The sequence below is a fragment of the Populus trichocarpa genome, chromosome 5, assembly GCF_000002775.5.
Source record: "Populus trichocarpa isolate Nisqually-1 chromosome 5, P.trichocarpa_v4.1, whole genome shotgun sequence".
Taxonomy (NCBI): Eukaryota; Viridiplantae; Streptophyta; class Magnoliopsida; order Malpighiales; family Salicaceae; genus Populus; species Populus trichocarpa.
In genome coordinates, this window is record NC_037289.2 from 16,896,825 (window position 1) to 16,920,051 (window position 23,227).

A 23,227-nucleotide genomic window follows, 5' to 3' on the forward strand; every position below is an offset into this window, starting at 1 on the left:
AATTTAAAGAAAATTGAGCTAAACAACACATTATCTGATAGGAAATGGATAAAAAGTGTACTTAGAAAGTGATAATGGTAGAAGCAATATCTAAAGGGAATAGAGGCTAAACAATATATTATCTGGATTCAAAGACACTTAGAAAGAAATAATGCCAAAATATTTTTTGCTTGTGATTATTTAATAAAAAAAATAATTGAAATTCTAAAAGTAGTAGAAATGCACGTTACACGGGTACCCCTATCTCTTTTCTACCTTCCAGTTGAGCGGTGATATTACCTGAGTTTTGATTATTTCTATATCAACCGCCTGAATGGTTTATGTTGCTTTGTATGTTTTCTTTCGATGTACAAACTTGTTTCTTTTTTGTTGACCTTTCAGGTCCTTTGTAATAATTGGGGTATACCTCTCATATCATATACTTTTTAGGATCAATACAACTTAACTTTATTCAAAAAAAAAAAAAAAAGGTACCCCTAGCTATTTAATATTAATTACACTGCATCATGTTCATAAGTGGGATCCCTTCTTCATCAAGAGATTATTTCTTATAGGGTCGAATGTTTATTTTATTATTTTTAAATATTTTTTATATTTTGATGCATTATATTAAAAATAAATTTTATAAAATAAAAAATATTATTTTAATATATTTAAAAAAAATTCAAAAAATAACCTCAACCACCGTGAAACACCTCTAGACACCGAAACATCATCGCATGCAAAAATTTAAAGTTCGGGTATCTCGAGAAGAGAAGTAACCGGTGGTGCACGAACTGACACCAACTTGAGCAAGAAGCCAAGGGTGTCTAGAATGTTTGGTGGGTCCCTAATGCATTTACTGGTATCCTTTCCACGCGGTTTCAGTCAGCCTGCCGTTTTAATTTCACGAGGCCGTTTCGTTTTCTTCTTTCAATAAAATAAGCTGTCCCTTCTGACACGTGTCTATACCCTTGATACAGGATGTTAGAGCTGCTGCTGTCATGCAAGTCTCTGAACCGTGTGGGCCTTGTGGGATGGAAGTAGAACAAACCAGGACCTTTTCAACCACCAGCAGCTCTATATGGAGCTAAACTCACGTGAGGTCAGAGGGACTGGTAAAACTATTGATTGTTTTTCACTCTTTTCCTTTCCGTTTCTTTTAAAATTACTGGTAAATCACGTGAGGTCAATGGGCCGACACGTGGGATGTTGCACGAAAGTCATACGGTGTCTCCCAGGGTGGCGCGTGTGACCCTTTATTGTTTTCTTCTTTTTCCCTCTCTCATCTTTAATTTCAGTGTTGATCTTGTAAAAATTAAAATCAGTCCTTTAATTTGTTATTTCTTCACATTTGACCCTATTTTTTTAATTGATTTTCATTTTATTTAAGAAGATTTTTACATGTTTATTTTTTTGTGATTTCATTATTTTTATGTTTATTTTTTATTTTAATTGCTATTTTTTTGCCTTGATGACTTTTTTAAATTGATATTTTTTTATATCATGCTTCAACATTTAATTTGTTAGAAATTAAGTTTTTGATTGAATCCAAATCTAAAATTTCATGGGTTACGAGTTTAGAAGATTAAAATAATATAAATAATTTTTTTCTGATTCCTATAAATAAAATAATATAAAGAGTTTCACTCACTATGAATTAAAAGAAGTTATAATATCATGGAAAAACCCTATATATGCTGACTTAAAACATTTTTCACTAGAATAGTATTTTGGTGATTTTACCTTTCCATTAAAAAATATTAATACTAGCTAGCAATGATATAAAAGTCTTTTTCACAAATCTCATTTGTTATTATCAAATTAATCGGAGATACATAAGTTTTTTTTTCCATCTTGATTGCATAATGATATGATCAAAATACTTTTGAAAGCAAAAAATTTAACACATGGTGTCAAAGGTTATTTTTGTATTTTTACAATGGTTTTTTTTATTATTATAATTTAAGTTGAGAGATAATTTGGTATTTGATCAAATATAAAAAATAAAAAATAATTAAAATGCACAGTGAAACTACACAAATACCCTTAAAAGAAAAAAATTTAAATCTAGAGTTAAGGGACTTTTTGGTATTTTCACAATGGTTTTTGCATAAGTAATTATTAAGTTAACTTAGAGACAATTTGGTATTTGACTAAAAACAGGATAGGCAAGTATGGCACTTCTCGATGTCAAAAAAAGCCCTTTCATAGTGTCGTCAGAAGGGTCGTCGTGTCCTCTAATTGTTGGTGCGACGCGTGTTTTTGGTGGTGATCAAGTTTGTCACCGGATAGCTTTTTTACCCCTTGTTTTCTCTGTTCTCCACTGAAAATTACAGCTTGACTCCCTCTTAGTTGTTGGTATTTCAACTTCAGTTTTTATTGTTTTAATTTCTAATTTTTGATCTTAACCTTTTTGTAAAAGTTTTATTTATTTTTAATTTTATCCTTTAATCCCAATTTATCAAATATTATACTCTTCAATTTAGTCATCTTTTTTTAGAGAATACATGGATTCTCTAAAAGTCATTATTATTCTAATTTCTTTCCTTGGTATTTTTGTAAAATTTTTATTAGTTTTCAACTTCATTTTTCAATTCAAATTGATGGTATCATGTTTTTAATTTGACCTTTATGGTTTTGATATCTATTTTTTTTTTCTTAATCCTTTTATAACAATTATTATTTTTTTCAATTTCACCATTCAATTAAAACATTGTTTTTATTTTTTTTCAAATTTGATCCTCATTCTTTTGATTTTTTGTCCTTTTCCTAAATTGATTTTTCTTTTCAATTTCACCCTTTAATCAAATATAAAATTTATTTATTTTTTCAATTTTGATCATCATTTTTTTAATTTTTATTTTAAAATACTTTTGTAAAGTTGAAAATTGTTTCTCTCGATTTCATCCTTTAATATTTGATTGATTGAAAATTGAATTTCATGGTTTTTTCAGATTAGCTGTTTCAGATCTAATAATCTGAGTTACATGTTTGAAAAGTGAACATGTTTTTTCTTTAAATGAGCTTTATAATTATTTTTATTTTTTTATTAAGTTATTATTTTCTATTTTTAGGTTGGCTCGACCGTAAATATTGTGGTTACAAGTTTATTATATTAACTCGAATCAATCAATTTTTTATTTTGTTTTTTTATCTCATTTCAACATTTAAACATTATGTTTTATAAAAAAATAGTCTGGTTCCGTGACAAAACACGGGCATCAAGTCTATAATATATATATATATTATTTAAAATGATCTCAAATAAGCTGATGATATTCTGACCTCGAAGAAAGAATGATGTTTCGAGTCCATATGACATTTTTGCTAATCCATTAATATATAGAAAAGAAAAGAAAAGAAAAGAAAAGAAAAGAATCTTAAAAATCATGTTTTTTTGTGGCAAAACCATTTCTTTCGAATATCGTAGTTGCCAATCAAATCTTAATCGGAGAACTTTCTAAGAATTAATATGTGAAAAGACAATAATCAGTCGTAAAGGTTTATTTCTAGAAGCAAATAAAATAACAAGACTTCTAAAAAAACAAAACCAGTTAATAAATCGTAAAGGTTTATAGCTAGAAAAACTAATAAAAACCAAAAATAGACTAAGGTTAAGAAAAATTGCAAATAAGGTAATAATGAAAATATTGAATTGAAGAAAGTAAAACATGTTGAGAATTAGAATTAAAGCAACAATAAATTTTTTAAATAAAATTTAAATCTTGAAAAAAAAAACATAGATATTTGTTTTTTATGCCAATTAAAGGTAAAAAAAAAAAATCATCAATAAAAGTAAATTGAATAACTATAAAACCCAACTATTAAACAACTCAGTATTGAATAAAGAAATTGAAAAAATATCGATTCAACTTATCATATTTAAATAAATCGATATTTAATCAATAAATAACTATGATTAAGATATTTGAACTCGCAACATGAACAATACACTCAATTGTGTCTAATAACTTTGTTTCTTAGAATATTTTTTTTTTCAATCAAATAATTATCCATGTCAATAAATTTTTTTTAAAAAATCAAAATATATATTAATAAAAAAAATAAGGTCTAAAATGGATATAAAAAATAAATGATAGGAAAGATCATATTTTGCCAAGAAAAAAAAGAAGGAAAAGAAAAAAATCCACTCGAAGCAATTGGAGCACCATTATACATATGCACCACATCAACGTGTAGAAGGGTCAGCACATGTGAACAACATTTTTTTTTATTAATATTTTATATGTAATTAAAAACTAAAATGCTTTTTATTCCTCTCGAGAATAATAAAAAAAAAACTTACATGAAAAGATGAAAAATCACGCGAAGGAAGCTTTAATTTTTTTTTTTCCTGATCTCAGGAGCACCCATGCAAGGAAGGATTGGGGATTCAGATGATTTCGATAACATTACTAAGGAATTGTGGGAGAGAAAAAGAAAAAGAAAACTAGTCGTTTTCAGAACAGTTTTGAGGTCATTTTAACCGAGATATTCTTATTGATTCTGTGGGATCTCCAATTTAACTCGACACCTTCCTTGTTGGTAAATTTCCATGGGATATACAGGAGGATTTCAGCAAGGACGATCAAACATTGCAGTAAGCTGGGTGCTGAAGCCCCTTTCCGAGGAACATCTTAAACGATGAATCACTTGGTATTAATTGTATGATATCTGTTATAGGGGGGAGGAGGTGATTTAACATATTTACTCCAACTCTTAGGATCTCAACCTCAAGTCCTGAATGGGCGAACCATATGTCTCATAGCTTTGTTATGGACTGTGGAATAAATAAATAAATAAATAATGTAATAGTATTGTTGTAATGTTGCAACTTGCAAAAGATAGCAAACGAAACACCTGGCAGTCTTTTTTTTTTTTTTTTTCCTTCCTTGCATTTGACTTTGATCCTAAAATAATATTTGATAGTGTGATAATATTTATTTTTTAATTTTGTGATAAAATAAGTAGGAAAACAAAGAAGAAGAAGGTAAATGATTTTTTGAATAAAGAAAAGAGAGTGTTTTTAATACCGGGTCAATATCTTATAATATAAGTCTACAACCCTACAACGTGCTCAACCTTTTTTAATCTTTGAATTATTTCATGTTCCTACTTTATTTGGGCACCCTTGAACTTTTCATTGATCATTGAGGATTATTTCATATAATCCTACATTTAAATTGTTTTTCTAATCCTCATATTCGCCCCTAGTATGGGGTGTGATCCAAGTCAAGGTTAATTTGCAAGAAAAACTTACTAAGCTCAACGGGGACTTGAAATGGATATTTTTCAAGTATTATGTAAGGATTATCAAGGATGACATTTTCTCATTTCAAATGCATGTGTTTAGGATTAATAAGCTTGGCTTTATTTCATCGGGGTTAGTTGGCCATGCAAAATTATTTTTTTCATCATAATTAAATTATGAATCATTAGTCAACCAACTAAAACTTAGCTTCAAAGTTATTTTGAGTGGTGTTTGGTTTATTTTTTAAGTTTCTAAATGTTTGGTCCCCTTATTGGGAGATTACTTAAATCCGCAAAACTCACTTGTTAAAAACAAACACCAATTTGACCTCTGAATTTGTACTAATAACTTTAATTTCCCAAAAGCTTTTTGATCTTTTATGAAAACACAAAAATGAGGTTCTTTTTTAGCCTATAAGATCATGTAAAGTTTTTTTTTCCAAAATTTATAAAAAGAAAAATACACCAAAGAATTCTTGGGTAAAATTTGATCTTTATTGATTTATTGACAAAATACGTTATGCATAATACTTCCTTACAACATCAAAATTTACGGGTTTAGTTAAATCATCTCCGACCATCTTGGTCAAAATCAAGCCTTCTTTGGAAAAGGTTTTCTTCACCACATATAGTCCTTCATAGTTTGATATCCATTTGTTTTGATCTTCTCCCAATATTAGCAAGATCTTCTTCAATACCAAGTCTCCTTCATTGAATGCCTTTGGTCTGACCTTTCTATTGTATGCCTTAGCCATTCTGCTATGGTATAACTAGTAATGACAAATTGTTTCCAATCTTTTCTCACTAATCATATTCAACTGCTCAAATTTCAACTTCGTCCATTCTAATTCTTCTAATTCCGCATCAATTTGAACCCTTAATGATGGAATCTCTATTTCTAAAGGTATTACCACTTCCATCTCGTATACTAAAGAGTAATGGATTGTACCCGTAGAAGTTATGATTATAGTGCGGTATACATGAAGTGCATATGAAAACATCTTGTGTCAATCTTTGTAGGTGACTATCATCTTCTGGATGATCTTCTTGAGGTTTTTATTAGCTACATTGACAACACCATTCATCTTGGGTTTGTAAGGAGAAGAATTAAAGTGCTTAAGTTTTCACTTGATGTAAAGTTCAGTAATTAGCTTCCCATTGAAATTTTGAGCATTTTCAATTATCAATTTTGCTGGCAAGCTGTAGAGACAAATCAAATCCTTCTTGGTGAACCTCTTAACCATCTTATGTGTCATATGTGCATAAGAGATGGCTTGTACCTATTTAGTAAAGTAGTCGATAGCCATCAAGATGAATCTATGCCCATTGTTGGCCTTTGAATTGATTGGTCCTATGACATCTAATCCCCACATATCAAAAGGCCAAGGTAAGGTCATATTAAACAGGGGTGTCAGAGGTGCATTTATCTTATCACCATATACCTAACACTTGTGACATTTCCTAACATAATCAACACAATCCCTTTCCATAGTCAATTAGAAGTATCCAAATCACTACATCTATCTTGCCATTATATACCCATTAGCATGAGTTGCACAGATCCCCTCATGAACCTTTTGTAATAATTGTATAGCTTTTTTCTCTTTCAAACACCTTAGAAAAGTCCCCTCGAATGACCTCTTATACAAGATTTTACAATCCAAATAATAATTCATCATTATCTTCTTCAATGTCTTTTCATCTTTCTTGAAGACTCTTGGAGGATATTCCTAGTGCTGGATAAACCTCTTGATACCATTATACCATGATTTTTCATTTGGTAGCTCTTCAAGCAACAATGAGTTGATAGATTTCTAACTTTGTTATTTATTGGTTGAATCTGCCCTCAATATTAATATGTGTCATTGAGGTTAAGGTAGTTAAGGCATTAACAAACTGGTCCTTGTCTCTACTTAGATATTTGATCAGATTCAGTTTTGATATCAATCAGGTTGTATAATACAACATGAACTACTTAAAGCCTTTTTGCACTCTAAACCAAAACACAACATAGCCTTTATATCACAATGTACTGGGATTCACAATCATTAAGCTTTTTACTTAAGTAATAAATGGCTTGTTCTTTCCTTTTAAATTCATCATGCTGGCTCAACACGTACCCTATAACTATTTCTGTCACTATCAAATACAAGATTATAGGTTTTCCTAGCACAGGGGGTGCTATTTGAGGCAGGTTTTGTAAGAACCTTTTGATCTTATCAAAAGCTTCTTAGAAATTACAATCATACACCCCTGGATTCTTCTTTCTAAGCAATCAAAATATCAGCTCGCAAGTTACCGTAAGTTGGGATATGAACCAAGCTATGTAATTCAAACGCCTAAAAAAACTTCCAACTTATTTCTCTGTCTTAGACATTAGCATGTCCTAGATTGCCTTTACTTCATCTAAATCAACTTTTATTCCTTGACTACTTACCATGACGCTAAAAACATTCCTTGTTTTTACCCCAAACAAACACTTAATGGGATTCAGTCTTAATTGAAACTTTTGCAACCTCTTGAACAACTTTCTCAAAACTTGCACATGATCTTCATATTTCTTTGATTTGGCAAGTATATCATCCATGTATACTTCCACTTTTTGATGCATCATATCATAGAATAAGATGATCATTACCCTTTTATAAGTGGCCTTGAAATTCTTCAATTCAAATGGCATTACCTTATAGCATAAGGTTCCCCAATGCATGATAAAGGTAGTTTTCTCTGTCTTCCTCGACCATTATAATATGGTTATACCTTAAAAATCCATCCATGAATGAATAAGTGGCACTTTTTACAGCATTGTCAACTAAGACATCTATGTGGGGCAAAACAAAATTCATCATTTGGCTTGCCTTGTTCAGATCTCTATAATCCACGCATATCCTAATCATGTTATCTTTCTTGAGAACTACAACTATATTAGCCACTCATTGGGGATAATGAACTACGTTAAAGAACCCTACGACCCACTGCTTTTGATTTCCATCCTTTACTTTGAATAGCATATCCGAGCGTATTTGTCTTGCCTTTTGTTTGACTGGCTTGCTTCTTTCCATCAAGGGAATTCAGTGTACCACGATGTTGATATCCAAACCAAACATGTCTACATAAGTCCAAGCAAAGAAGTCCATATACTCTTGCAACAAGGAGACCAAACCATCCTTTTCCTCAGCTGTAACAAGAGTCTCAATCTTCAATTCTTTCTTATCTTGTTCAATACCTATATTTATTACTTCTAATTCTTTCTTGACAGGTTTCCAAGTTTTCTCAAATTTTTCAACTAACCTAGTAAAATCTTTTAAATATTTTTCTTCTCATTCTTCATCACCCATTGCAATTATGTTATCAAAGTTTGACCATTTAATCTTAGTGTAATGGGTGTATGGATTAGTGGAAGATTCACTTTCAAAATTACTAAAAATAAAAGGTGTGTTTGTGTAAGTGAGTATGTGCATGGAAAAAAAAGGAAACAAAACACGTTTTTAAAAAACAAAAAAACCTTGTGGCATCATGAGCTAGATTGTCAACAAGATCAAAAAAGATATATAAAAAAAAACACAACAAGACAAAATATCTTAGTAGGCATGATCAAACAAGAACAATTATTTTTTGAACACAACATGAACGGGCTTAATTTTTTGATTCTGGAATATCTCCCTATATGTTAGCTTCCTCACAAAATCTTTTGTAGGAATGTCATTAATGGCGTGAACAGACAAATGAGGCAGCATCTCTTCCTCCACTTCGGCCTTCATCATTCAGAGTATTGATGCAAAGGTTAGTTATCTTTAACACTTCACCATTCGATCTTATCACCTGAGAAGGTCTTGGGAAAGTTGTTCGAAGTGGTGGGATTGTCAACTCCTCTTCTTTCAACTCCCGTCCTTCGATTCTTGCTTCCTTCTTGATCCTAGTAATCCGTCTGTAGTCATCATTCTTGAACTTATATCTAAGCTTGAACCTCTCATCAACACATTTTGCCTTTATCATATTGACTCATTTTGGCATTCTAGTGTCAAGACCAAATTGAAAGGGAATTCCTTGTTTCAAAAAGCAATTAGCTGCTTGCTTTTGATATTTTTGGCTTTCTCAACACAATATTCTCAAAAAACCACTATATGTTCACAATCTTGAAAGATGAATATTTCTATCCTTACCATCCTCTATTTTGATGAAGCGTATTGTAACATTTATTATCATGGAAATTGTTTCATCATTTTTAACTGTTACCATCATTCCATTCATGATGTACTTCAAGTATTGATGCAATGATGAAGCTACCACTCTAGCCACATAAATCCACGGTCCTCCCAACAACATGTTATAGAAAGGATGGATGCCCATCACTTAAAGTGTCACCAGAAATATCTGCGGTCCCATATATAACTCTATTTCTAAAGTCCCGATTATCTATCTTGGTGAGCCATCATACACCCTCGTCATTCTAAAGTCTCGGTTATCTATCTTGGTGAGCCATCATACACCCTCGTCGTTATGGTCCTTGGCCTCATATATGATTCATCAAGCAAGTGTCTTGGAAACACATTCAATGTCAAGCCATTAACGATCAATACCTTGCCTATTAGGATATCTTTACATCGTATCATAATGTATAACAATTTATTATGATTAGTTCCATCGGGGTCCAACTCATCTTTAATAAAATACAGATAATTTGAGGCTTGGATTCTTCCTACCAGGTGCTTCATGGTTTTTTAGTTGATATCTGAGGCACATATAACTTATTTAACACCTTCTACAAAGCCTTTTAATGAGTTTCAGAGCTCAAAATCAAAGATAACAATGATATCCTAACAAGAGTTTTCTTGAGTTGTTCAACGATGTTATATTTATTATGCTTTAACAGCTTGAGGAACTCATTAGTCTCTTTCTCTGTTACGGGCTTATTTACTTCCTTTGACAGGTTAACAACCTTTTTCCCCTTAGCTTTCCTTTGTTTCTTAAGCTCCCCTGAGGTACCTTCCACTGTGAGTTAAGCCTTTGATTTCTACTTGAAAAACATATACTAGTTCTGTGCTTTGAATGGAATACCCATAATTATATAGAAAGGCATTGTAGTTTCCATTACTTGTCACTTTAGGTTTGGATAAAATCAATTTGAACAACCCATCAGCAGTAAATTGTACATGGCAAACTTTCTTGTTCTTGCTAGGTTCATCCACTACGGACACCTCTCTACTTGTTGCCTCTTTGATTCTCAGAGTTTCTCAAGTCAAAATTTATATCATTTTATTACATAAATCTTCATATTAATTGATCATATGACCTTTTTTCTTGGTGATACTCACAAAAACTTCTTATTATCAACCTATTTTCTCAACTACCCTCTTTGTATTCAGCTTTTACTAACATTTCATAAATCTTATTTAGAGACACCTTTAAGCTCATGGGGCCTTTAGTTTCCAATGCATTTGCGGTTTTACAACCTGTAACATGATTAGGTAGAGTATTTGTATTCATATTCGGGGCCTTCTCAAATGTTATCCATCCAACTTTGATTAACTATAGGTGCTTGTTCTTAAAGGCATTATAGGTGTTAATGTTGTGTCTTGCGATGCTAACATGATGTTCGCAGGTGAGCTATGGTTTATACCAGCTAGGATAGGATTGTTGTAGTGGTGTGAATGGTACTGGAGCTACTTGTGCTTAGTAATTTCTGGTACATCTCACTTAATGATAGTGGCCACAAGGGTAGATATTCTTGGGTTTTTTGGTAGTATTTTTTTTTGTCAATTTTCAGCTTGGTTATTGAATTAGTTACTTTGGGTTTCAGGCTTTTTAATGAGAAAAGGTGAGTTGAAGTTAAAGTTGATATTGGTTATTTAGGATGAAAGGGTTTAAGTGCTGTAATTTTAAAAACTGTTTTTCTTGCCTCTATATCCACCCTCGATATTATCAACATCCTTCTTATTCCCTCATATACCAGCTTAATATCGCCCCACTCAAGCTATCCTGAAAGAAGTACATTAACAACTTTTCATCTTGCACCACTTTTGCCATTTTATTACAATAAGACTTGAGGTTAGTAGCACGGCATTGAGTTCCAGTGTACTTTATGAACTCAGGTACATGAAATTTCTTTGGTGCAACTACCCTTAGAACTAGACATATCTTAATGACTTGAACAGGATCATATAAGCCAACATATTTGATAGCCCTTAATCTTGCTTCTAACATTGTTATCTTATCATAATTAACACCCTCGGAGTATTTTGTCTTGTAGAATTCATTGGTGAACGCATCCACAATTGTTGGGGCTAGTGTAAGTATAGTTGACTGCATAAATGTCATTGCATTGGGGTTCCTAACCTTAGCTACCCATTTTTTTAGGTTGGATTGTAGCTTTAGTTTAAGAAAAGCTCACAAACCGATTAGATGGACCTTTGCCAGAGATTTTCTTGAGAGTTTGTTCGAGTAGGCTAGTGATGCGGGCCATGTTGATTTTCAAGGAGTCCAACTCCTTTTGAAAGCGAGCATCATGATGAACATGTTCCTCATCTTCCATGTTTCTTTGCCAAAGTCTGGTGTTGTAGATTTTACGGGTTTGGATTTTGCATGGACCAATATTTCAACATGAATATACACATATGACATTTAAAACCCCAAAGTCATGTTAATGTATGAATACAAATAAGAGTGCATGTATGGTACATCGAATATGGATTAACTTGTTCACAAATCTAATCCATGAATTTTCCATTGAATACGAGCAAAATCTGTAGTTTGACGAATCTAAAGAGATTTTTCCCAAGTTCTTGTCTCGGTTTTCATATTGGTTATAAGCCCTTTTCATTCAATAAAATACAAGGAGTTTTCACATGTGTGGATAAGATTCATATGCATTTTTATTCATTATCAAAAGCAATTCCCTTATTGGCTACATTTCTGATGAAAGCCAAAACATCATTCAAGTATTCCTTTTATCTACTAGCACTGTTGTGGATCGGAGAGACCTTCACTCATTGTTTGTTTTCCCTTCGAGCCACCAAAGCGATTAACATGTTTATCTTTTCTATTTTGTAATGGAACATAATGTTTTCTTAGAGCAGTGTATTATTGCTTATGACCAGTGACTCGTTGTTTATATTTAGCATCAAAACTGTCTTTTTAAGTTATTCGATCTAGTCTTTAGCCCTTTAAAATTCTTCTTGTTCGATGTTAAGCTCAACTATTTTCGTGTTCATTTGGACATCAAATCTGCTGATGTGATCTTGCCACTTTTCAAGCTTCTGTCTTAGCTCATTTAGTTCTCCTTTAACTTTTAGATACTGCTCTTTCAGCTTCTTCAATTCCTCCTCCCGGATTTCTAACTTGAATTGGACTATGGTGACTCATTCTCTTAAGGTATTTGCTCCATTCTTGTAGTCTCTCATGTTTGATTCGGCTTCCTTTCTAGCTTCATTTTCATCATCAGCTTTAGACTTTATACTGAGCTCTTAATTATTTTTCTTCCTTAATGATGAGATTTGCCAACCTATTCTTTTCTTTTTCAGCTTCCAACCTCTTTTTATTATTATCATTTTTTTAAAAAAAAAAACCTATCAATTCTTTGTCAGCACATGTTTTTCCCTTGGCATTCCTTTTTAGAGTATCCATCTCTTTTTTTAGCATTACATTCTTGTTCACCAGATTATCGTATTTAGACATCCTTTCTTTCAACTGTTCTTGGATCCTTTATGTAATCTTCTCAAACTTCTTAGCCATGTTTTGCCATTCACTAATCATTTCTTGGTCATTCTTTCTTCCTTATCTAAATCTTGCATTAATACAAATATTTGTTCATCCTTTTTCTCTCAATTGTTGGTTCAGAAAGGCCTTCATATTTTCTTTTTTAAAGAGTTGGTTTTCTAAGAACTTCTAGTGACTATTGCTATTACTCTACTTAATTATAAGCTTATCCAGTTCACTTCGCAGCTCCTCTTCATTATAACCTTCTTTGTCTTGGGTTCTCAAGTGAAAGATGGTTCAGCTTTGCTAACTACCATTAGGCCTTATACTCCAAAGCTTTTAAGTGCCCCGAAAAACCTATTATTTCTCCAACATGAGTAATTAGGGCTAACTGAGGATTCAACCTCATCTTCATATCTGTGAACTAGTACAAGCTACTTCCAATCTTGTCTGACAACTTTTAATTCAGCCAGAGAATTAGAATTCTTGAAAAATCCAGTATATTCAGTTAAACTCCAGGTTCTTGGTACATGTTGTATCTCTCCAAACTACCTAAAAACTAATGAAGGTGAATAATTTATGTAACTAGATAGCCCAATCAATGGGACTCGTACTTTATCTCTACAACTCATGATATAAGAGGAACTTTCTACCCAAAGGATTTCCATCTAAAGTTACTATGAGGGATAACCTTATATTACAACCAGAAATTGTTAAAAACTTCTCTCAAAGTTTCCAAATGGCTACTACCTATATGAGCAATAAAGGAATACAATATCGCATTTCTCTCTTTTCATATAGCCTACAATAATTTAGCAATTGGAAAGTTTAAGCCATGATAGTTGTAGTAAGGTTTCTCTTTGTTTGTTCATACTCAATGAAGGCGTTAACGGCTTCGACACTAATAATCCCAGCAGCTTCTGAAGAAAATAGGACTAGCCTAAAGATGCTAAGAACAATCGCTATGTATCTTTAATCTCCTAACTTCTCCTCATCATTTTTTGTCTTCAGCTTAGCCTCAATGAGCTTCCACTTAAACCCCCTAATTAGTTGTTATATATTAGTTAATTTTGTCTAAGTGTAGTAATTTGGCGACTTCGATAATTGTGTCTTAAATTATTTGTTTGAAATACACCTTATGAGGGTCATTTGGGAAATTCAAGATTTGAGCATACTCCTTAATAGTGGGTGTCACGTCAATGTCTCTAAAGGTGAAGCATTTATAGTTTGGGTCCCAGAAATGCAATAGGGCTTTAACTGATGAAGTTTGCACCATAATCTTCATCATATGAGCAATTCTCTTGTGCCTCCCGTCAAACAGAGTCTCGCCCATATAACCTATAACATACAAAAGTTTCTCCATTTTATTTACAGAGTAGTGTACCTCAGTTACAAGCGGTAATTCACAAGTCTTGGTCCTTAGGCAATTCCCCTCAACTTGTTACATCATCTCAGATTTTTGTTTGTATTCAAAAAAGGTTATAGAAGTCATGGTCTTAGCTCAGATAAATCCTGCAGAGTTTAGGATTTTTTATCAGGTTTGATGTAAAAAAGGTCTATGATCTGTCCAGTAACCACCTTTTGTGAAGACAATATAAGAGTTTACAAGGAATGGTTAGGGCATAATGTGACCATCATTACCAAGTAAAAAATCATATCATAGTTGGATGTTTCATAAATTTAAACCCTGATTGAAAGTCATGAGACAGAATGATAATCCCCCACATAACCTAGAATTGGGTTTATACTCTAAGAATTAAAAATGCATGAAGGCATGAATCCATATTTAATGTACTTATGCATGAACAGTATGTAGAAAATGCATTTTGAAATTAAATTACATAGACCAATAAAATAAACAGGACAAAACAAGCAAACAAACAATTAACAAAACTTAGTCCAACATGACAAGTCCCTAGTGGAGTCGTCATCCTTGCATGGCGTGCACGGCGTTGAATGTCAAGTCGTGCCTCCTAGATCAAGGGGGTTTTAGATATGTTGGGATAAATCCTAAAATTATTATTTGAAAGGTTCAGGATTCATCACCTAGTATTATGGTCATTAAGAAACCTAATGGTCTACGAGAGTCTGGGTAAGCAAACTAATTGTGCAAGAGGAAGACGCATCACCCTCAGCGCACCTTACCTATGGTAAGGTGCCTTATTAGTTGATTTTTTTTCTTTCTAATTCATATTTCTATTCATTGGTCTGTCTTGGGTTTAAGATAGATCCCCCTCAATAAGGAGGTCTTTGTCTTATCAGATTAAATCATAACCATTCTAAGACTCAAATTTTTAATGTTGTATTTATTTCTAATTTATATATTTAATACTTAGGGATATATTTTACAGTGTAATTTTATATCCCCAAATATTAAAGTCTATAGCTTCCTGGTTCAAGGCCCAAGCCCAGATGTACAGGCTGGGCATAAGCCTATATCGAGCTGAGTGGGCTGGCAAACGACCCAAAATCCTTTTTTATGAAAAAGTCCAGCCCAGCCCAACCACACGGGCTGGGCTTAAATTAGAGGCTCAACCTCCTTTCTCTTCTACTGGCCTGACCCAATGGCCATTCTTTGGCAAGAATTAAATACTACCAATCAGAGCTTACATTTTCCAACCCTTACACACAGTATTTTGCATTATCATGCAGACTTTTATCAAGTGAGGAAGCAAGAAAAAAAGTTAGCTGGCCTAGAAAGGTTTGCTAGTGGTGATGGTTTGACCAAGAAAAGGTGGTTGTTAGTGGTGGTCCACGATTGAAGCTACTGGAGGTGAAGATGTTGTGTAGGGGAGGCTCACGGTGTGGGATGGTGATATGGTGACTATAAACTGAAGGAAGAGAAGAAGTGGTGGTTGATGTAGCGTGCTTGGTTTTTGGTTATACCAGGGAAGGTATAAACTATAATGGTGTGGGGGGGGCTTTTTGACTTTGGTTTTTCTCTCCTTTTTAGGACCCCATTTCTTAGTTGAGCTTCACCTTTATTTTTAGACAGTGTTTTTAAACCCGGCCTGGTGGTCAACCCGGCCCAAGATCCGGGTCATGGGTTTTGACAGGGTCACCTGGGTCAACCCTATTTTTTTTAAATCAAAACAACCTTGTTTTGATTAAAAAAAAAATCAACGATTACAACCAGGTTTTTAAATAAAAGTTAGAGTGGGCATGAGCACTTACAGTATTTAGAGCAAAGCCAAAGGTTAGATAATAGTTATAAGAATAGAACTCCATACTCATTTTCCAACTTATTGGGTTACCTTTGCAGGGAAAAAGGTGAAAATAAAACATGAACGATAAAGTAGATTCAAACAAATACGAAGGTGCAGGCTGCAATAGAACTTGCTGTGGGCTTCCGGAATTATTGATCTAAAATCTATATGGGCCAAAATAGCTGGATCCATCAGATGCCGATTTCAAGTACGGTAAGTATGCTGGGCTAGGCCTGCGCTGGTTAGCTCGGAGTAAAGGACGCCTATCATTCATGTCAAGATTTTTCATCGAGTTAGAAGGTGCCGACATCTAAAACAACTGCTCCATTCTCTTTGCACGTGGATTGAGATTTGACTCTTTACTTAATGATATTAAATATTGATGATGATGATGACGATGATAAAACACCAATAATTTGAGATGTCACAACCTTGATTTGTCGATAAATCTATGGATCTGTCACTCCGCATGATTTTGTGTTTCCACTAACTACACCGATACTTGCTTTAATCATCAAAATTTGGAGTATGCTTGTTAGTGTCGTGAAAATTATTTTTTAAATATTAAAATAATATTTTATTAATTTTTATTAATATATCAAAATAATAAAAAAAGAACACTAAAATAATTCAATAATTCAAAAATATAATTAAACCGTAATAACAAACTGTCCAATAGTTAGTTCAAATTCATGCAATGACTGATTGAGGCTAAGAATTTGAGGATAAAATTTATATTTTAACTTTAATGGGTGTAGTTTAATTGGTTAGGTTTTGAGTTTGCTTTTTAAAAATCACCAGTTCGAGTCCCACAAACCTCAGGGCCACTAGAGGCTTACATGGTTTTTAAACTTCAGGATCCGTAGAATTAATACGCGCAAATTAACCCGAACACTTACATTAATAATAATTAAAAAAAAATAGATCTGGTCAAAGGCAGCACAGATGTTTCGTCGAGATCTGGGAAATGAATGCTTTAATGTGGATATTTAATTTTCTTCTATGTATACGACCATGTTTCCCGATGGCATGAAATTCTTACGATCCTTTTCTTGTGTGAATGGTAGAGGAAATAAAGTTTTACAAAAATATCAAAGCCAATTGGACGATTTTTACTTGCAAGGCAACATAGACAACCCGGAGTCTCGGACCAATTCTCTCGGCAAGAATTAGAAGTCCCAGGAGAGTAGCAAATACCTCATTAGAAGCAGGACCTCCAACCCACGTATTCCACAAACAATCCTTGCAGGAACGCTTGATATTTTCATCCCCTAGTATCTCTACAAGGGCAAAAAATTAAACGAGAGAAATTCGGTTTTCCAGCAGAGTAATGAATCAAACCGGAAGACGTATCTAAAAGTAAAATTTAACTAATTAAAGCTAATATGTTCTCCAGATAAACACAGCATCTCCTGGAAGATTTACAACACCACCAAAATTGTTCTATTTCTACCACTTTAAAGAATTCGTCTTCACAAAAAAAGAAAGAAAAATAAAAAGGGTGGCTTCTCGAAGGCCCGATGCTCTGATTTGACTGGAAAGTAAGCAACTCAAAAAACCCAGGTGTGGGAACTGAGTTTCCGTCTGGGTATGCGTCCTTGGATTGCTGTTGCCAACTTCAAAGACTAACAAGCTCCAACACGCTAAAAATAACATTAATATGTAACATTAATATGCACAGTACTTAAGCCTCCGTCGGTGGAAGGTTCACTAGAATATTGAGTCCAGGTAAAAATTGTAATGCCTCCTGTTGAACTCTAACAAGCTACCGTAAGTACGGTCGGCAACACCAACAAACAGAGCTTCAGTATCGGGGCTGAAAGAAATGCCAGCAATCTCCCCAAATAGATCAATCTCCTGGCATTTGAGGTAATCAGATTGTGTATCAAAAACATGGACGAAATCTGCAGGCTCAGCCATAGCCAAAAACTTGCCATCTGAGGTGAACTTTAGAGCTCTTATTGCTCCCATATTCCCTTTTAATACTGCAAGGGACTGGGACAGATTCCTTATATCCCACAGCCTGCATGTAGTGTCTTGGTTTCCAGTGGCCAAAATTAGCCCGTCAGGGTGCCAGGCTGATGAAAAGGAATAATCCAAATGCCCTTTGAGGCTTCCAGTCACTTTACCAGAATTAGCATCGGCAATCAAGCACTCAGCACTGTCCCCAAGCACTGCAAGCAGCTTACCATCTGGGCTAACAGAGGTGTTCTGGGGAACAGTTTTAAGAAGTGTAAGCATGTTATAAATATGACAAAACAGTACAGAATTATGAATTCTCGGGGAAGTTTCTGGTGAAAGGCACTCACATTTACAGACCAATCGAAGGAGAAACAATTGAGGGAAGCAAAAGTTTCGGCATCAAACACTCTAACTTGAGCATCGTTGTTCGCGGCCATAATCCTCATTGAGCCACTGCAAAACAAAAAACAAAAGATGACTCAAGTTCTTGAGTCTGTCTCCTGAGGGAAAGAAAAAGGAACTCAAAAATTTTCTATTAACAAGTTCCTTACTTGTGGTTACGGTATACATCCACTGCATTGGTTATGGCATTTTCACCTGTTGTTATCTTTGAGCAGAATGCAACTCCAGGTTGATCCAAACACTGACCATATGAAAGAACCGATCAGAAGACAAGCTAGATATTGAATATTAAGTTAAATGTTCAAAAGAAGTAGCTATACTTATTTAGCCACTTTGATACCTTGCAAATAAGTTCTCCCTGGAAACCACCTGCCACCATTAAGTTCTCTTTGACAGCCATAGTGCTTATCTGCACTCTGGAGAGTGACTGAGACAACAATCCTGGGCTTTGCTGTAGAAAAGAAAGGAAAATACTTCAGTCATGAATTAAGTGCAAAATTAAATGATGATAGTCATGTTCACCCTGGACCCCAAAGTAACATACCCGGGTTGGAGCAACTGGCTTGGCCACATTGAGTACTTCTTTGCCTCGCCGCAGTAGTGATGACCAATGCATAGCTGAGTAATTTTGCATAAGGTAAACATCATGCTTTGATGTTGCCCACAGCAGATTCCTCAGCTGCACAATGCAAATACAAACAGAAGAGAAGAGCATCAATAACAAAATTCAGAAGTCCTTCAATTAGAATTTCAAAACTATTGAAGATAAAAATAACAAAATCAAGAGCTAAAATTGAAGCAGGTCTTTCAAACATGAAGAATTGAACAAAAATTATGTTACATACATATAGTTTCTCAATATGCACCATTAGGAATAATTAGGGCATAGGATGAGGCTTATATAGTAGAATAATCATATGCAGTTCCAAAATGAGGCTTCTGTAGTGAAGTAGGTGTGGAAACAAGCATATAGCAAGCACATGATGAAATCGCCATGTAGATGCATGAACAGTAAATTACAGGAAAAGAGCATGGGACTAAATAAACACGAGGGAAGTGTACAAGCTACTCAAAAGGCTCGGAATGCATCTGACAGATGTAACAGAATTTCCACATGCAGAAATGCAAATTTTGTGTTAATTTGGCCCCTCGAGCTTTGACACAGGGTAGATAAACTACAGGAATTGAGGCCTCTTTAAATGCTCAGATATTTTCCTATCATACCATATAAACAACGAATCTTTAACTGCGCCAGCTGCCCAGATAGAACTTCCACCCTGCTTAAAAGGCTGAGATAAGGAGATGACAGTCCTAAATGGCACAGATTGGTTAAGCCAAATAATATATTCAACAATCAAAAGAAAGAACATACAAACTATGAGATATTGCAATGCCTGAACATGAAACATAGGTCAACAATCAACTGAAAGAACAGACAAACTATTGAGGTATTGCAATGCATGAACATGAAACATAGGTCAAGAGACCATAGAACACAGACAAGTATCACGATAAGTACCAAGTAGCATGTGCTATGAAGGTCTCAGCCAACAATGCATAGCTAGAACATCCAGCAGATAGATGGTCAAAAGGAAGCATGAATGAGAATACCAAAACATTAATCCATTACAATTAAGTTCCACAGTTTCATGCTCTCTACAAAAGTTTTCAGCTGTTGCAGAGTAAGTAAATATACAATACTAATGTGAGTTCAGTTTAGTTTTGAAATAGTTACCACCGGAATCATTAAAACAATTGTTTGATGATATTGTTAACATGGTAATGCACAATTGTTTGATGATATTTGTGTTGATGGAAGTATCTGCATGATTGCAGATGCATCTATAATGTGTACGCTACTATGTGTGCATCTATGGTGTAAGAAAGTCATGTGCGCACTCAGCTTTGTTTGTTATTTGAAGCATGCATTTATTCAGTAATCACATATGATCAGGAATTCCATTTCACACCATAATTTCCATGCATCCATATCTAATTGAATGCTACTGCATACAACTATCAGGCACGCCTTCAAGATTGTACCTATTTAAAATTGATATTTCAATTTTATTAAAATTTGAGAAACTGCTAACCAGTGCATGAACAAAGCATCCTTCAAAAATCTGCAGCAAAACCATTAGTAAATACGAACCCCAGCTCTATGCTGTTTAGCTGGGGAGCATTCAAATATTTCACAAAAGCTAATGGTGAGCTAAAAAGTGAGGAAATTTCTCTCAGATCAATATCCAAGAAATATGCTTTAAAATCCAGGAAAGATTTAATCACCAGCTCGTAGGCCTGCAGAGGAATTGGTAGATGGCCTCAATGGATGATAATTTAAGCTGGAAAACTTTTGTCAGTTGTTCATAAGTCGATTACATCCCAAATAATTAGATAAATGTTAAAACCTAACATAAAGTTGATCAATTTTGAACTCCATACCTCTGACAAGTTCAGGCACAGAGCTATAATCGCATTTAAAGATGTCCATAAAGGATATAATATAATCACAAAACCTGCAAAACTATAATGATTTTGCATGATCGATGTGTAGACCATCTGTTAGGAGATCAATTTAAATATGTGGTGGCAATTTGTATTTGCTCTTCAGCAAATGCATTAAGCATGGATCCCATGATGTGCAGCAGTTTATTGAGATTTTAAGATATGAGACATGAAGGGCTTTGTGCAACGAGAACATGAAGTACTTATGCATCAAGACATTTGACCATAAATAAATAAATAAATAAAAATGCACTTGTATGAAATAATAATTATAATGAAGAACTCCAATTTCAATAAATTTTGAGAGCAAAACATGAGAAATTCAGTGCTAAAACGATGTGAAGCATGCGCCAAAAAGATGGTAATAATTTTTTTTGTTGATGAAACATGAAATCATTTAAACAGGTGAGTGTAAAGAGTAGAAGTCTCTACCTGAAAATGAACAATTGTGGATTTGACAAGCCTTGTGTTGAACTCAAAGTCATAGAAAGTCTTTCCCTTCTCAACTTCCAGGCATTCCTGTCAAAGAAATATACTAATCAGCAATAATCGAATCAATTTTCTCTACAAGTTTCTTTAATCAAGAAGATAAAAACAAAAGATATACATCTTCCATTCAAAAACTAATAAAGTCTTTAAAATCACAATAAAATTTGACAAACCTTGTGAAGCTCGAAGCGAGGGCGAGAGAGGTTCTCGTAATTCTTATACTGCTTTAAACGCGTCTCACGATACTTATCTCTAGTGAAATTAAGCCTCTCCCAGGGGATTCCCTGTATATCCTTGCCATTTCTTGCCTCTAAAGCAGACGTATCGGTCTTCGGCTTACTCTGCAACACCATACCACCATCACTCGCCATTAATTTCTTCCATCACCACAAAAAAAAAAAAAAAAAAAAAATTCACTCGTAACGTACCGACACAAAGTCATCTTCAAAATCAGAATTCATAGCATCATCAGAATCGTCGTTTCTTTGAGGTTCATCTTCGCTGAAAAAATCGTCTTCAAAAGGATCATTAACTACGTACTCGAGATCGTTGTTGTGGAAGTGATCCATTATCCTACCATACCAAAAACAGTAATTCAATCGCTCAGTAAATAAATTAATTGAAATAGAAAAAAAATTAAAAAAAAACAAGGAGGTGATTAAGGACCTAATTAATTAAACTTAGTAATTCACCATAACCTTTTATAAGAAATATAAAGGTTGGACTCTGACAATCTTGCAATTCAGTAAAAATAACTGGTTATAAATGATGTATGGATGAAGCAGGACTCAAAAAAATTGAGAAAACAAAGAAAGGATAACAAATTACGGTGAATGAAGGAGATTCTCGTCGTTTCGTTGATCAAACACGCAAAAACAAGAAGCAAAATAGTCAAAATGAAAAATTACCTCCGAATTTTGGTAGATCTTAAAAGAGAGAGAAAGGCTTGGAAGCGAAAGATCAAACGAAACGGAGAACGTATATTAAAGCAATCCACTTAACTGTTTCAGAGGAAACGAACAGAAAAATAACAGGAGGGGGAGATTTCAGGTTTGGAGTCAAGAATCTTGAGAAAAAGATGGCGTTAGATTTGGGATTCCTAGACAGAGAGGTGTGAGTGTTTTTAGCTTAGTAAAGAAACAAATAAAACGGTTTCTGTTTGTTGTAAGAAAGAAACAAGGAAGTGTGTAGTTTGCCAAAACCTAAGGCGAACCCTCACTGCTACTTGTAATGGTGATTTCAGTGATGGAGATTAGAGAGAGTGAATTGGTACCCGCTTGTTGACCCCGTCGATTAATAAAAAAAAAAGAAAAAAAGAAATGGGAGACACCGGTGGCCTACAGTAGGGCCCGTTTGCGGGCTCCACTTAACCGTCCATTTTAATTTGCTTATTTCAAAAGTTAAGAATAAAATAGAAAAAGAATATTATTTTAATTAAAAAGTAATTTTAAAAAGTACTGATTTTAATTCTTAATGTTTTCTGGAAAAAAATCTCCCAAATATCTAGTGAGGGGCTGTAATCACTAAATTCCAGACAGACAGCTGTTGTATCCTTTTAGCCATGAGCTTACCTAACCAGTAACCACCCTTCATTTTTTTATTACAGGAAAATTTCAAAAAGTAAGTAAAACTCTTTTATTTATGCAATTTAGTCACAATAAATGAGTTAATTTTTCAGTAGTCATGATAATCTTAAGCGTGTGGAAAAAAATCATATCGGCGTGGGAGAAAAATCT

The 23,227-nt window shown here is 33.8% G+C and overlaps 1 protein-coding gene across 3 annotated transcripts; it reads right to left on the reverse strand.

The window, feature by feature from the left end:
• Positions 1-17,483: 17,483 nt before the first annotated feature.
• On the reverse strand, positions 17,484-22,753 carry LOC7486610 (uncharacterized WD repeat-containing protein C2A9.03). Of its 3 annotated transcripts, XM_024600411.2 has the most exons (10): positions 22,320-22,474; positions 22,190-22,225; positions 21,920-22,064; positions 21,665-21,832; positions 21,435-21,521; positions 19,042-19,176; positions 18,838-18,948; positions 18,647-18,738; positions 18,443-18,548; positions 17,484-18,344 (listed from the first exon to the last, which is right to left on the reverse strand). In XM_024600411.2, exons 3-10 carry the CDS (start codon positions 22,058-22,060, stop codon positions 17,844-17,846), a joined length of 1,341 nt encoding a protein of 446 aa, XP_024456179.1. In that variant the 5' UTR covers positions 22,061-22,064; positions 22,190-22,225; positions 22,320-22,474; the 3' UTR covers positions 17,484-17,843. The 3 variants fall into 3 exon arrangements, with proteins under 3 accessions (XP_024456179.1, XP_024456173.1, XP_024456178.1); XM_024600405.2 differs by lacking the exon at positions 22,190-22,225 and having other exon boundaries at positions 22,400-22,753; XM_024600410.2 differs by lacking the exons at positions 21,920-22,064; positions 22,190-22,225; positions 22,320-22,474 and adding an exon at positions 19,722-19,808 and having other exon boundaries at positions 21,665-21,727.
• Between the last annotated feature and the right edge of the window lie 474 nt (positions 22,754-23,227).

Excerpts from the sequence above, each read along its gene's own strand:
- LOC7486610 (XM_024600405.2), bottom strand. The coding sequence starts at position 22,060 with ATGGATCACTTCCACAACAACGATCTCGAGTACGTAGTTAATGATCCT. Across the intron at positions 21,833-21,919 it reads TTGAAGATGACTTTGTGTCG|AGTAAGCCGAAGACCGATAC; the intron begins GTACGTTACGAG and ends ATGGTGTTGCAG. Across the intron at positions 18,549-18,646 it reads GATGTATACCGTAACCACAA|TGGCTCAATGAGGATTATGG; the intron begins GTAAGGAACTTG and ends TTTGTTTTGCAG.